This window comes from Sebastes umbrosus, chromosome 3, assembly GCF_015220745.1.
Source record: "Sebastes umbrosus isolate fSebUmb1 chromosome 3, fSebUmb1.pri, whole genome shotgun sequence".
In the NCBI taxonomy this organism is placed as follows: Eukaryota; Metazoa; Chordata; class Actinopteri; order Perciformes; family Sebastidae; genus Sebastes; species Sebastes umbrosus.
The window spans coordinates 24,322,546-24,335,968 of record NC_051271.1 but is presented as its reverse complement, the minus strand read 5'-3'; the positions used below and the strand labels follow the sequence as shown (position 1 = coordinate 24,335,968).

The 13,423-nt window shown below is 41.5% G+C and overlaps 1 protein-coding gene across 2 annotated transcripts in view; it reads right to left on the bottom strand.

The window, feature by feature from the left end:
- bnc2 (basonuclin 2) overlaps window positions 1–13,423 on the bottom strand; it is a 178,326-nt gene that overhangs the window by 92,676 nt on the left and 72,227 nt on the right. Inside the window, exons 1-2 of one of the 2 annotated variants that reach the window (XM_037764116.1) lie at window positions 8,780–9,042; window positions 7,428–7,793 (exon numbers count right to left, since the gene is read on the bottom strand). In XM_037764116.1, the coding sequence (XP_037620044.1) occupies window positions 7,428–7,793; window positions 8,780–8,782 (369 nt within the window). In that variant the 5' untranslated portion in view covers window positions 8,783–9,042. Of the gene's footprint in view, window positions 1–7,427; window positions 7,794–8,779; window positions 9,043–13,423 lie in introns of those variants that run through there. The other variant, XM_037764117.1, reaches the window with a different exon arrangement.

Here is a 13,423-nt window from a genome sequence, read left to right as displayed (position 1 = left end):
AGTAAGGGTCTAATCCCATGCCACACACATGGCTGACTTCACTAAACCCCATATTCAACTGCTGCACTGAACACTACATTCATTCCAAACTAATCAAACCAACACCACAGCCTAAAATCACCCGTAAATCTCCTTAATGTTACATTTCTATTCAGATTACTGCAACTTTATTGATTATTTTGTAGAAAGCAGCTCACATAATAACAGTAAATAAATAGCATAAGGAAATAAATATTGTATTTCTTTCCCTTTTACGTGCACAAGCCCACACAGGACTAAAAGAAGTTCCTGGGAAAGACTCAGCTCTAGTAGATTTCACCACTCAGCCCTCTGATAAGAGCAGAGCAGATGGCTTTGCATTTCTAGCGTTCCTCAACACACAGAACGCTGCCCTGCCAGACATATGATAAAGAACGCCTTTTGACTTCCACGATAGCGTCTCTACGTTCTGTATCCTCCCCATTATTCGGGCATTCACCATGGCGATGAGGCGGCCGTGTCCTCAGGAAAAACAGGAAACAGCTGACATAGAACCCGTGAGTGATGCTCACATGATGCTTATTGATCGCTGGTTGCCCCGGGTCTCGCACACAGATTCAGGGTCGGTGCTTACCCATAACGCTGGTCCTGCAGGGCATTACTGCACGGCTACAGAGGTTACTGGATGACCCGGGACACACATGATCATGGCCATGTGTGCGAGGCATATTTTTTTCTTGGTTTTTTTGGCAAGATCAATGCATGTAGAATAAAGATGAAAGAGTAAAAACTGATTTTTTATTTTTTTTAAAGGCTATTATAGTAAGAGATGGTGAGGCAAAAAGAGGAGAACGGAGGTGTTTGAATGAGGACGGATTTCAATCTGACAAAACTAAACAAAAAATGATGGAATTAAAATATTGATTTTTATCAACTTAAACATATATTGTAGATGTATATTGTGGATGCAACAGAAACATGTTTATTAAGTGGCAAAACGGGGAAACAAATTATATTAATGTATCTTCAGATTTCAATAAAAATGAAAGGACATGCTTGGTGATGCAAGCAAAAAAAATGATTAAAGAAAGCCAGTTGAAACAAGTTAAAAGTAAAAATGTTGCGGACGTAATATCTCCCCGGTTGGTGCCTTGGTAAATATAGTGGGGACCACAGCATGAATGGCACCTTGTGCATCCTCCCACTCCGTCAAACTAGATGGCTTCTTAATAGTACACAGTAAATATACAAGTAGCTGCAGCCACCTTCCCACTCAATCTCACTCTCCCATTTCTGGGCTCTCTCTTGCAGAAATAATGCTGCCTTCAGGAAACACTCATATCATCATTGTTGCATATGCACAAAGACAGAGAGAGATGCCCGCTGACTGAATGCCACAGTGGCCTTTCTCGGCGCTGCTTGTGTTATCTGGACCCTCTAAAAAAAAAAGGCCGGAAGCATTGCAATAATTGCATTAAACAGTGTAAGAGCAAACCACGAGTTTACAGTGAGGGACAGGTGCTATCAGTTCTGGTGAAGAAGTAGCTTTAAACCTTTTCCAGTCAGGCTGATTGAGAGGTCACTTCCTCTTATTGAAGCAACATTGCGCTCCTTCTGACACTTGTCCTTGTGTCTTATTATAATCCTATAGCGCCCAAAGTGGCCATTTGTTCCACAGGTTCAATCTCAAGAGCCCTGTCTATAAAGACAGTAGCTGCAGAATAAAACTTAGCATGTGGAGGACCGGTGGTGGAGATAGAGTTTTAGGTTGGAAAGATAGTCGAGAAGAAGAGAGAGAGAGAAAAGGAGGGGGGTGAGGTGTGGGGAGTAAGCAGAGGAAGGAAAGGCGAGTGAGAGAAGGAGAAGAAGAGGCAGGGGGGGAGAGAGAGAGAGAGAGAGAGAGACAGAGACGTAGTAGAAGAAGAAGAAAAAGTAGTAATGGGGGAAGTGGTGCGTGTCTTTTCTGCAAATCTCCTCTTTCACCTCTGCTCTCCTCCAGCTCTCCAGCCAAGGCCAGCCAAGAGACACTTCACCTCGCACCCACACACACATGGAGCCAGAGCCAACACACATACACACACACACACTCGGAGGGAGAGGACACACTCCCACAAATCTACGCTCTCCCGCACACACACACACACACACACACACTCACATAACTGGCATATGAGTATTTAGCCACCCACTCAGAAAAATAAATGGCAAAAGCGTAGACACAAGACACATGCATGTACATAACTTCAGTGTCAGAGCACACACACACACACACATGCACACACTTGACACCAGATACATGTATACGTATAGGCATCCATATGCTCTGTGTGCAACGACCCATCAAAGACAGACATGGAAATAATAACAGTTGAGTGTAACGACACACACACGTTCACCGACTGTGGATAATTCTACACATATGCATCGAATCACTGCCTTCCAGTCCAACACAATGGCTATGCACCACATATGCAACATTCAACACGCCTGTACCCCACTGTGTAAAACAACATGTGTGCACACACACACACACACACGCTCAGCACTGTAAGTGTATCAGTGTGTTAATGGGCAGATTAGCGCGTTCTGTGATCTGCACCGAAGAGGATAATATCAACCTCATTTCTTCAGTCAGACAAAACAAAGCAGAGCATGTTATTCCACTAATACGTCTGTCAGCGTGTCCTGAGAGCCAACAGCATGCAGAGGTTTAACACACAGACAGACACACACACAGAACCTGCACTGCATTAACGAAATTATAAATCAACCAGTAGGATTGTAAAATTGATCCAAACAAAAAGTTTAAATATGACACAAGACATGAAAACACCAGGAGATATTAAAGAAGAAGAAGAAGAAGTGAAGCCAGACTAGATATTTAGGGTGGATTTTTTTGTAATAATTGTATTCTTTAATAAAAACTGATTTTGAGCTAATCACCGCACAGTTTTTTCTTTTTGTTAAGGTGGGAAAAATTAACATTACTAATAAAAAAATATATATTTGTAAATATCGATTTTATTGCAATCCTTTACAGCTTTTTTAGTTTGAATTTGATTCAAGTTTTTCAGGATCTTAAATTTTGCAAATGCATGATGTGTGAGGGAAAGGACAAATAAAGCAGGCTCAAATTCAAAGAAACATTTTTTAGATAGTGGCAATAAAATGTGAAATTTAAAGAATGCAAAGAAATAAATGTATTAAATAATACAAAAAAAATATAAGAATATTGTATTAGTATTATTTATGTTATAATTATTATTATTATTATTATCATCTAAAATTCTGCATTTATTTCTAACTCATATTTCCACATGATAAACCGTTGTATTGGCTATATAAGGGATGGAAGCAGACAGAAGCAGGCTGTAATGCCACTGTACCTCTTCCAGGTCTCGGCCCATAGTCGACCTGTCGCACTTCAAAGGAAGCAGCGTTACAGCAGCAGCCTTGTAAAAGGAGAAGGCTGTTTTTAGAGATGGTTTTAGATTGAAGACATACCCTGATTTATTTCTCTCTGTCTCCTCGCTGTGCAGTAAGCCTGGGTGGCAGCACCAGATCCTCAGGTGGAAGTTAAGGCACATTTTTTACGAGCTTTTCTAATCCCTGAGTTGTTCCCACAGTTCCTCCGATTTGAAGAGGAGAAGAAATAATAAATAAAAAGAAGGAGACGCGGCCTCCGGCTGCTGCATTGTGAAGGAATTATCCCTGATGAACCAATTAGGCTCCTAGTATCACTTAACTCCGGGCTTTTTAACTTGCAAGGGTCGATATTCATAGTACAGCAGCGGGTCAATTAAGGCTCCAAATATTATCACTGCGTAATGCCTGGGAAATAATTCAACTCCTAATTAATGTTTGTTTTTTTCCTCCCATAAAAACAATTATATGAAAGTTCCTTCTTGTGTTTTGTAAAAAAAAAAATGTGCACCGATTTCTGAACATTATAGGAAGCTGAGAAAACAGGCAGTATTTATCCAATCCATTTCATTGATTTCATTTAAATTGCACATGCTGTTCGTGTTGTTTCCTGTTGACACTCGCGTGGATTATTATGAAGGCTGTGAATCTCCTGCTATGTGGTTTAGAAGAGAAGAAGAAGAAAAAAAAAAGATTAAAAGCCTATTAAGGCCTGTTATGAAAGGTGTAAATTATTCGCTTGCAGTCGTTGCTTTAATCGCCACTGTTGTTAATTTCGTTAGTTTAGAGAAATACGCAATAATAATAAAAAAAAAAGCGATTGCATGTAGATTGGTTATCAATATGTAATCTTAACACCTTAATCTTAATAAAACATGAGAAAAATAATTTACTTCTCCTTTATTTTCACCTGTTTCTCTAATTTTGTAGCAGACAAATATTCTGGGGGTGAAATGTTTCATTGTTTTTTGAAAATATGGAAATACATTAATTGGTAATTCTGAAATAATTCAGCCGAAATATAAAAATAAAAATGTTTTGAATGCATGAATCAATCATATAATGGAAATCAATAAATTCTGATCAAGAACATTCGTTCTCAGATTGGCATCTATATTTTGTTAAGTGATTTTCTTCATGCTGGAGTAAAACAGGTGCTCATGCTTTCTTTTTTTTTTGTGGCTTGCTATAATAAACACCGTGAAGAGAATAAAAAAAAAATCTCCCTGATTCATAATTTGATAATTAAAATATGTTGCTTTACTTTGATCGATCACTGATGTTTAAATGCACCGAGATGACCAAGACACCTGCTTGGAAACCTTATTTAAAATCATGGCAGGAAAAATACCTGCTTCATGTAATAAGTGTTATTTTATCGTCTCTAAAGCTTTCTTGTGCGTGTGTGTGTGTGTGTGTGTTTTACAAGAAACACCCAAAGTATTGCCAAATGTTTGTGGCATGGTGATGGTGATGGTGATGGTGATGCTGCGCGTGTCTCCTGCAGGACGCACTGCGCAGAGTCTCCATCGATCACATGGAAATATCATTTGGCCCTAACAACGATAAAATACCGCATCCCTCGTGTCACCTAGTTGATCTTTAAGGGAGATATTTTTTTTTTAAAACACGAGCCCCATAACGCATTTCTTTCTCTCTCTCTCCTCTCCAACACCCCAGGGTGCTCCATGCAGCCTCCTCGGCAAACACAAAGTCATTATCGGTTAGATTCCTAAGAAGGCGCGAGTCTGTCAAGGAAACAGGCTTTCCTTCGGAGGATTTATGTCATGCCTACTAAACATGGGAAGATGTCTTCTAAGTGGTGCGCAGGAAGGATAAATAACAGCGAGTCCCTCGGCTGATTATATTGAAACAACGGTGCGCATTTGTAAAAAGGATCTGGGATGCAGTGGTGGAGGGTCCCAGCAGATGTTGAGCGCGTGAGGGGCCCATTCACCTGCTCCTCTCCACAACACCCAACTCACTTATCAAACCTTTTATATGATCGTTTTCTTTAGGAACAATTTAAGGGACAGGGGATTGTAAATAAATAGGATTTGCATGAAAAGTGCAGGGATGCAATTCATTTTTAAAAAATGAAATTTTTGGATAGAGATGAGTGAAATGCAGAAAAGAGGTTTGATTTAGATGCTTCAAGATATCTAATATTCTGCAACTTATATAGGGATGCCCATTCACCTGCTCCACTACACATCATGCACCAGGCTCTAACAAACTCACTTATCAAACCTTTCTATGATCGTTTTCTTTAGGAACAGTTTATGGACAGGGGATCACTCATCCATCCAGCAGTGCAGTCAGACATGCATCACTATTGAACATTATAGTACTGGCACTTGCTAACCAGCTTTTATAAGAGTATTTATTGCTAATGCTTATTTTCTATCTTATTTATTATTCTTATTCTATTCTTAATCTTGTTGTGTGCTTGTTGTTCTATCTTATTCTGCTGTAACTCAGAAATTTCCCATCGAGGATTAATAAAGTACCTACCTTGTAAATAAATATGATTTGCATGAAAAGTGCAGGAATGCAATTTTATTTTATTTTTTAAATGTCATTTTTTGGTATAGAGATGAGTGAAATGCAGATTTGATTTAATGGAGAAACACAAGATGCTTCAAAATATCTAATATTCTACAAGTTATATAGGGGATGTTTTTTAGTCTCAACACATCAGTTTCACCTTCACGATTACACCTTGGGGATTTAAAAAAAAAAAAAAAACTAAACTAAATAAATACTGAGAGAATAAGTTTTTGTCATCATGTCCAACAGAGAGCCGCGGCTGTTGCGCGCTGTGGTCTGCGTGCGTAACAGCGTGTGCATGGTACGGAGAGCCTGCAGGTCTCGCTATGATTAACTGCAACCAACAACCATCAACCATCCTCTCTATCTTTACTGTCTCCAACTCACACACGTGCGCGCGAACGGACACACACACACAAACACACACACACACTTGCACAAAACTCCTCTTCCCATCTCCTTACCTGACATTTATCCCACCAAACCACAACATCCTCAGAAATAATCCCTTAGAAATAACTCTCTTTTTATAACTTTGGGACTGCTTGAGAAAAAAAAAAAAAAAAGCAACAAAACAAAGAGAGAAAGTCAGTGTAACATCCTGCGATAACAGGATTGGAAATGTCGTGGAGGAATAGTGGACTTTTCCTCAGATAGTGCAGACTCTGCAGGCTCTGCAGGCTCTCCGTTCTCGTCCGCGGCTCCTCTGCTACTCTGTAGCCGCGCGAGGGGCTTCCTGCCTCGGCCACATGAAGTCAATTAGCCGGTCCCAGAGGGGCGCCCCAGAACCCGAGTCTTTATCGGCACTGAGGTTACCAAAACACTGCTATTGCTTTGCTTTTAAAACTCCACACCGCTTCATAGACCAATTAACGGAGGCTTAAAGCATGTATGTAACGAATCCGGACAGGGGGATAATCCATCAAATGGTGAAATAAATGACTTATCTGATGTTGCAAAATTTAGCACTAAAATGTGTGTTTTTGTTTTTTTTACAAATGCACAAAATATGCTCTTTTTTAGTTATTTTTATGGGGCAGAAAATGACCCATGCATTGAATTAGTGAAATTAAAAGAAAGCAGCAAAACACACACATATAACAGGCTGCATGAATGAAAACACTTTCAGGCATGGTGTGTGTGACACAAACACATGAAAGCTGATATATTCCAAAAGTGGGAAAAAGTTGCAATTGCATGTAAGGATTGTTAATTTGAAAAAAACAAAAAAAAAACATAGCCCACAACCAGCCCCCCCTCCTTCGCCCATAGATTACACACACCTACTGACACACATACAACCACTCTCTTTTTCACACACAGACCAAATAAGAATCACAACAGCTGAACATGCACCAAGTAGTGAAGAAATCTAAAAAGTTTGGTCCCTGACTGTAAATGTGGAGAGAGTGTGAAGGAGAGAGTGAAGGAGGCAGAGATGGAGAGAGGATGATGAGGGTCTGAGCTTGACGTACCTGCTGGGACATTCTGTAGAGGAGGTTGCTGTCAGTGCTCTGCTGCTGCCATGTCCCCATGAAGCCCGGCTGCTCAGCACTAGGCGGTCTGGTGCTGAACTGCATGGAGCTTTCGCCTGCTCCCTCAGCACTGCTGCTGCTAACGATGGTAATGCCACCCAGACCACTTCTGCTGGTGCTGCTGCTGGTGGTGCTGCTGCTGCTACTGTGGCTACTGGAGGGGATGCTCGTGCAAACGCCAGCGGTGCCGGTGGGTCCGTTGCCCTTAGCTGGAGGTGGCCTGGGCGGCTCCGGGTCTGTGCTGGGCTCTTGTGGGACCGTGTCGTCGCACTCACTGCCTCTCACATCCAACTCTGCCTCCTTGGACTTAGACAGAGAGAGGGAGAGACAGAGAGGGAGGGCAGGAGGGATGTGGGAGTGTGAAGGAGGAGAGAAGAGAGAACAAAAAAAAAGTCAGTTGAAGGTGGGTTCTTTTGGGGTCGTGTTGCCTTTTTTTCTCTCCTTGTCTCGAGCACCGGTCCTGCTTCTCAAGGAGGATAACAGTGAGAGGGGAGTTGAGGGAGTAGATGTGTGTGTGAGGTTTCTTGGCAGCTCTGGTGGCGGAGGAGTGTGTGTGGAGTTAATTCTCAAGAAGAGAGAGAGAGAGAGAGAGAGAGTGAAAGAAAAGAGAGGCTCGCAGTGGATTTCCTTGGGGGCCTCGTCTTGGACAGGGCAAGATGAGCGGAGCACTGGAGGTGAGGGAGGATGAGGAGAAGGATGGAGGTGAGGAAGGGGGGCTGATGAGAAGGTGAGCAAGAATGGAGTAAAAGAAAAAAAAGAGGGGGGTTATGGGAATTAGCGAGGAGGGGTGCATGATGTTGCCCGTGGCCTCAGTTTTTTGCTTTAATCCATCTGTCAGTCATTTTGCACTTGGACATAGACTCCACACAAACACACTTACATGCAAACACACACAATGAAACATGCACACACATATACTGTAAGAAGTGCTCTAATATTGAAGACATTTTGAAAAAAAAGTAGGAAAGAAAAAGTTGAACAACCTGCCATCACACAACACTCAACACTGAACACATCATGCACACATAAGGATGAAATCTATACTGTATGTAATTCATATTTTTTTTTTACTAATGTGATAAATGAGTCTTAAATATAAAATGTAATCTACATTGTTAACCAAAAAAAAATTACAAATGTGAAACATAAATAAAACAGTGTCACACAAAATCTGTTTTGAAAAAAAAAAAAAGTAAACAAAAAAATTCTAAATATTAAAAAAAAGTCCCATGAAAAAAGCTCCATATAAAGCAAAACAGTTGAGCCAATACAATTGCATGAACGTCTCTTACCATCAAATCTGTGCCTGTCCCAGCAAAGTGAAGATGAGGTGTGGGAGTGAGCCACCAGCTATCCAGCTCTCCCTGCCTCCTGCTCCTCTCTCTCTCTCTCTCTTTTTCTCTCTCTCTCTCTCTCTGAGAGATTGTGTCCCTCTCTCTCGACGTCCGTGCCGTGCCGCCTGTCCTCTCTCTTTTCCTCTCTCCCTGCTTCTCTCTCTCTCTCTGACTCCTCTGTACTCCGCTGCAGCCGCTGAGCAACTGAACTGAGCCTCTATGTGTGTGTGTGTGTGTGTGTGAAAGAGCGAGAGCATGTGAGAGCGAGCCAGTGAGCATGTGTGTGTATGTGTGTGGTGTGTCTGGCCGGTGCAGGCTCAACTGAGTCAACTGTGCCTCTCCACTCTGAGATGCTCAATGACATCGTGCTGCACGCTTCCTCACACACACACACACACACACACACACACACACACACACACCCCTCCTCTGCTAGGGGGAGGAAGGTGGGGGCAAGCGCCATCGCAGAGCAGGAGAAGGTGGGGGGAGCGTTGGTCACACACACACACACACACACATGCACATATGCACAGTGCTTAGCAAAAGAGCTTTTTTACCTTGGAGGACAAAAAAAAAAAACATCTTGAAGAAAAAGCATCACCGTTGCAGATCATTATCAAGTTTCTTTGTTTGGAAATTTGAAAAAATGCAGTGTTGTATTCAACAGAAAGCTTCTTTTTAATCACAGCTGAAAGTGAAGTGGCTCTATTTGTAATAAAGCAAATCAACAAACAAAAACAAACAAACAAAAAAATATCAATAGACTTGTTATATCTGTAAAAAATCTGGTGCCTTTGTTTGATTTTCTTCCACTCTAATGAAAGACTAATGGAACGCAGGCAATCTGCCACCAGCATGCATACGAACACACACACGCACACACACACTCACACACACACACACACACACAGGAAACCCCCCCGCGGAGGCTCTCAGATTTTAATTAAGAAAAAAATGAGGAAGAGGTTCCATTTTAGCCAAATTGGTCCCCACAGCAGCAAAGGTAAGGGAATAAAATGAGAGATGGAGGAGTAAAGGGAGGCAGACATGGAGAAAAAGACACACAGGAGGATAAAACTAAAAAAAAGAAAAAAAAGAGGAAGTAGATCTATTCATCCTTTGACATAGCACAGGACACGTCTCAAACAATGAAGACATCCCCCCCACCTCTTCCTTTCCTCCTCTTCTTCCCTTTAAAGCTCCCATCTCCTCTTCTCTTTTCACCCCACCGTCATTAGAGAAATGACAGACCAGGTGCCTCGGTCCGCAGCGAGAGGGAGATGTCACTGTGATCTTTCCGCCGCCGAGGAACAAAAGAGAGAGGGACGGAGAGAGAACTTCTCTCCCCGGCTACATTAAATGGCTTCTGATATATAAAGTCACTTCAAATTTGGTGCTAAATTGCTGCAGACAGGTGCTTGGTTGTCTGTTAAAAGCCTTTTGTACGCCGCACTAATGGCAGTATACTGTTAACCTTTGCTGAGATTATCACACCGGTACTGTTAGGGATTTCTGAGGGGAAAGTATACAGTATGTGCAATTGTGTCTTTTGTCTCAAGCTCAATTTATATCTCCCTCCCTGCCTACATCTTATTCCTTTTGCTTTTGTCTCCTGTGATGTTTTTCTCCACTTCTACATCTCTTTACCTCGCTCTGTCTTTCTTTTACACACCCCCACCCCCCTCTCTTTCTATTCTTTTCTTCATTTATCTTTTGCATAGTGGCCTGCGCCTTGTCAGAAGCCACAAGCAGCCTTGTCGTAAAAGGCGTAATGTGTCACCTCCTGTCCATGTACCGCACGCTCCGCTCTTAACAACTTATTGAAAAGGTAATGCACGAGGCTCGGGCTAATTATATTAAGTGACAATTTAGCGGCCGAGGTTCCTTTTTGCTTTTCCATGCTTTACTCTCCCTCTCCCTCTCTCACTCTTGTTTCCTCCCTCTCGTCTGTAAATGTGCGAGTCTGTTGTTTTTTTTTTTTCGAGTGGCACTCAGTGTTTCAAGTCAAGCTGGTGGCTCAGCTTCTGATCTGGCTGGTTAATGGCTGTTATTTGTGGGAGGGGTGGAGGGGGGGGGAGTGGACTCTGCCAATATTGCTCACTCTCCCTCTTTTTTCTTCCCTTTCCCTTCCTTCCCCCCCTTTGCCTCTGCTGATGGTAATGGCCGTGATGACAGAGGAAACGAGAAAGAGACACAGAAGTGGAGGGATATTTAAGAGGGAAACAGGGAGGAAGAAGGAAATAGAAAGATGAAAAAATGCTGGGAAGCAGGAAGCGGGGTAGAAAAAAAGGATGAAGGAGGCTCCTTTATTAAAACTATTATTGTGCAGGACTTGAGAATTCCCCCCGGGGCAGGGGTCCATGTCGAAGCCCATATAATTAACTAGAGGCTCAGCTACGGATCAATTACCAGACAAGCAAGTGATAGCCGAATCAATGGAAGATCATCAGGCTCGTTATCAGTGTTGCAACTCATTAGAGGAAAAGTGAGGTAGAGAAAGAGGGAAAGAAAAAGGGGGTGGGGGTGGGGGTGGGTTGGGTGAGGCAGGAGTGGAGGTCAGGGTTGGTGGCAGTGTGTGAGCCCTAGAAGCTGACGGGTGTGGGTTGGATACCGGTGTGTGATGTGTTGTAGTCCTCCTTAGCAGCCACTGACCAGTGACAGGGGGGAGCCTTGTGACAGAGTGCAGCCCGCTCTGTAGCAACAGCCACTGAGGCTTGTACGGATCAATACAAGTGTGTGCATGAGGTTAAAGCTCTGCCACAGCATCCTTATTCCCCCGCGACAGTCTGGGGTACAATCCTACAATCCGAGCAGTCAGAAGGAGGATTGTCAAGATTGAAGAGTTACAAAGCAAAGCCTAAATTTCCAGAATTGTAGAAATGCGTTACTCAAATGTATGTTTTACCCCATCCCTGAAATGCTTATGTCTGTGGCTTTGTAAAGAATAGAAATGTTAAAAAGAGATAGCTATTTAAATTATAAGTCAGTTGATTTGATTCTGTTATAAACATACATGCAGCACATTTGTCCAAATATTCACAAGACAAAAAAGATCACAGATTTTTTTTAATAAGGGCCAAAAAAAAGTGTCAAAATGTCTGTAAAAATCGTGGAGTGTAATTCACAGCAAACTTGCAGCGTGATCCAGCTCCCAGGTGTCCACTACTCGATGCTTGTTACATCCCAGACTTTGATATGTCTGTGAAAATGCCTACTGTATGTTGAATAATCAATTCTGTAATGAATGATACGTGAGATTTTGATTCATCACACTTTTTATTTTTAAAATAAATTTGAATGCTTTTTTTTCCTCTTCTTTGTGAGAGAATGAAGTAAAAATATTTTTTATCAAGCATTCAAGGAAACATGGACTCAGTAATTAATAAGTCCTTCCTTCCCTCCTTGCTTCATTCTTCCTTATTAGTTAGTCCTTATCGTACTCATATACTATGAGTCATATCAGTTTTTTTAGATGTACTTTGGCAGCTATATCCGTCCTATCGATTCATTTATTGTTATACCTATTCAGTTATTTCTTTCTTCTATTTGAAGTCTCTTGTTTTCACTTTCTTTTTTTAAGTATTTTTTATACTGTTTGTACAGTAGATGGCAAACAGAAATTGTATTGTGCAATACAATTAGGTCTGTGTGTGCTGTGTACAGTATGGCTTCTCCTCTGTGCATATAACTATAAAGCTTTGAACTTTGCTTCTTAACTCTATACATATGTAATACCATTTACGGTGACGTATGATTTAATTTTTTTTTCTGTAATTGGTGTGAATGGATGTAACATACTTCAAGTTAAAGGAATACTTCACCCCTAAAATTATCATTTGTATGTCAATTACTGACCGTGTGTTACCTTGAATTCTTGAAGAACCGTCTCAGGCTTGCGCATACGTGCTGCGATTATACTGCATGTGTGAGATTTTGTAAACAGATTATAGTTTTTCTGGCCTCCGTTTACTTCAATTCATCAATGATATACTCTGTTTTCGGATCATTTTCGGATTCTCACCATGGAAGCATGCGAGAAAAAAGTTTTCTTCAAGAATTCAAGGTGGTGAGTAATTAGCCGTGTTTCCAGTCACATATTTTTATTCACATGTTGAAGTATCGCATTGGAAAAGCTGTATGGAAACGGCAGTATTCAATAGAACTTCCTCATTTGCGGAAAAAGGGTTTTACGCTCGCTTGAGGTGTTTTTTTTCTTTATTGAAAAAGAGTTGACGCACTAAATGGATTATTGAAATGCCTTTGCCAAATAAACTCTGACGTAGCGAATATTTAACTCACATGACTGATCAGCTGTTTCCAATGTCAACGTCCTCTTGGAAATCCCCACAACGTGCGTATGCTTGTCTTCGTCTCCGGATGACATGAAACGTGGCCAATACTAGCTGACATGAAAGAACAATTCAAACTTGTCCAATTGAAACAAATTCCTGAAGACCTCTCTCCATTTTTCAATCGTAAATGGTTAGATGGCCAAGCCAAATTGTTTCCAGTTCACAACCTCTACTTTTTTTACTGATGGATTACTGCCATGCATAGCCGATAGCGCCAACTTCTGATCAAACTACACTGTAGCCAACAAGC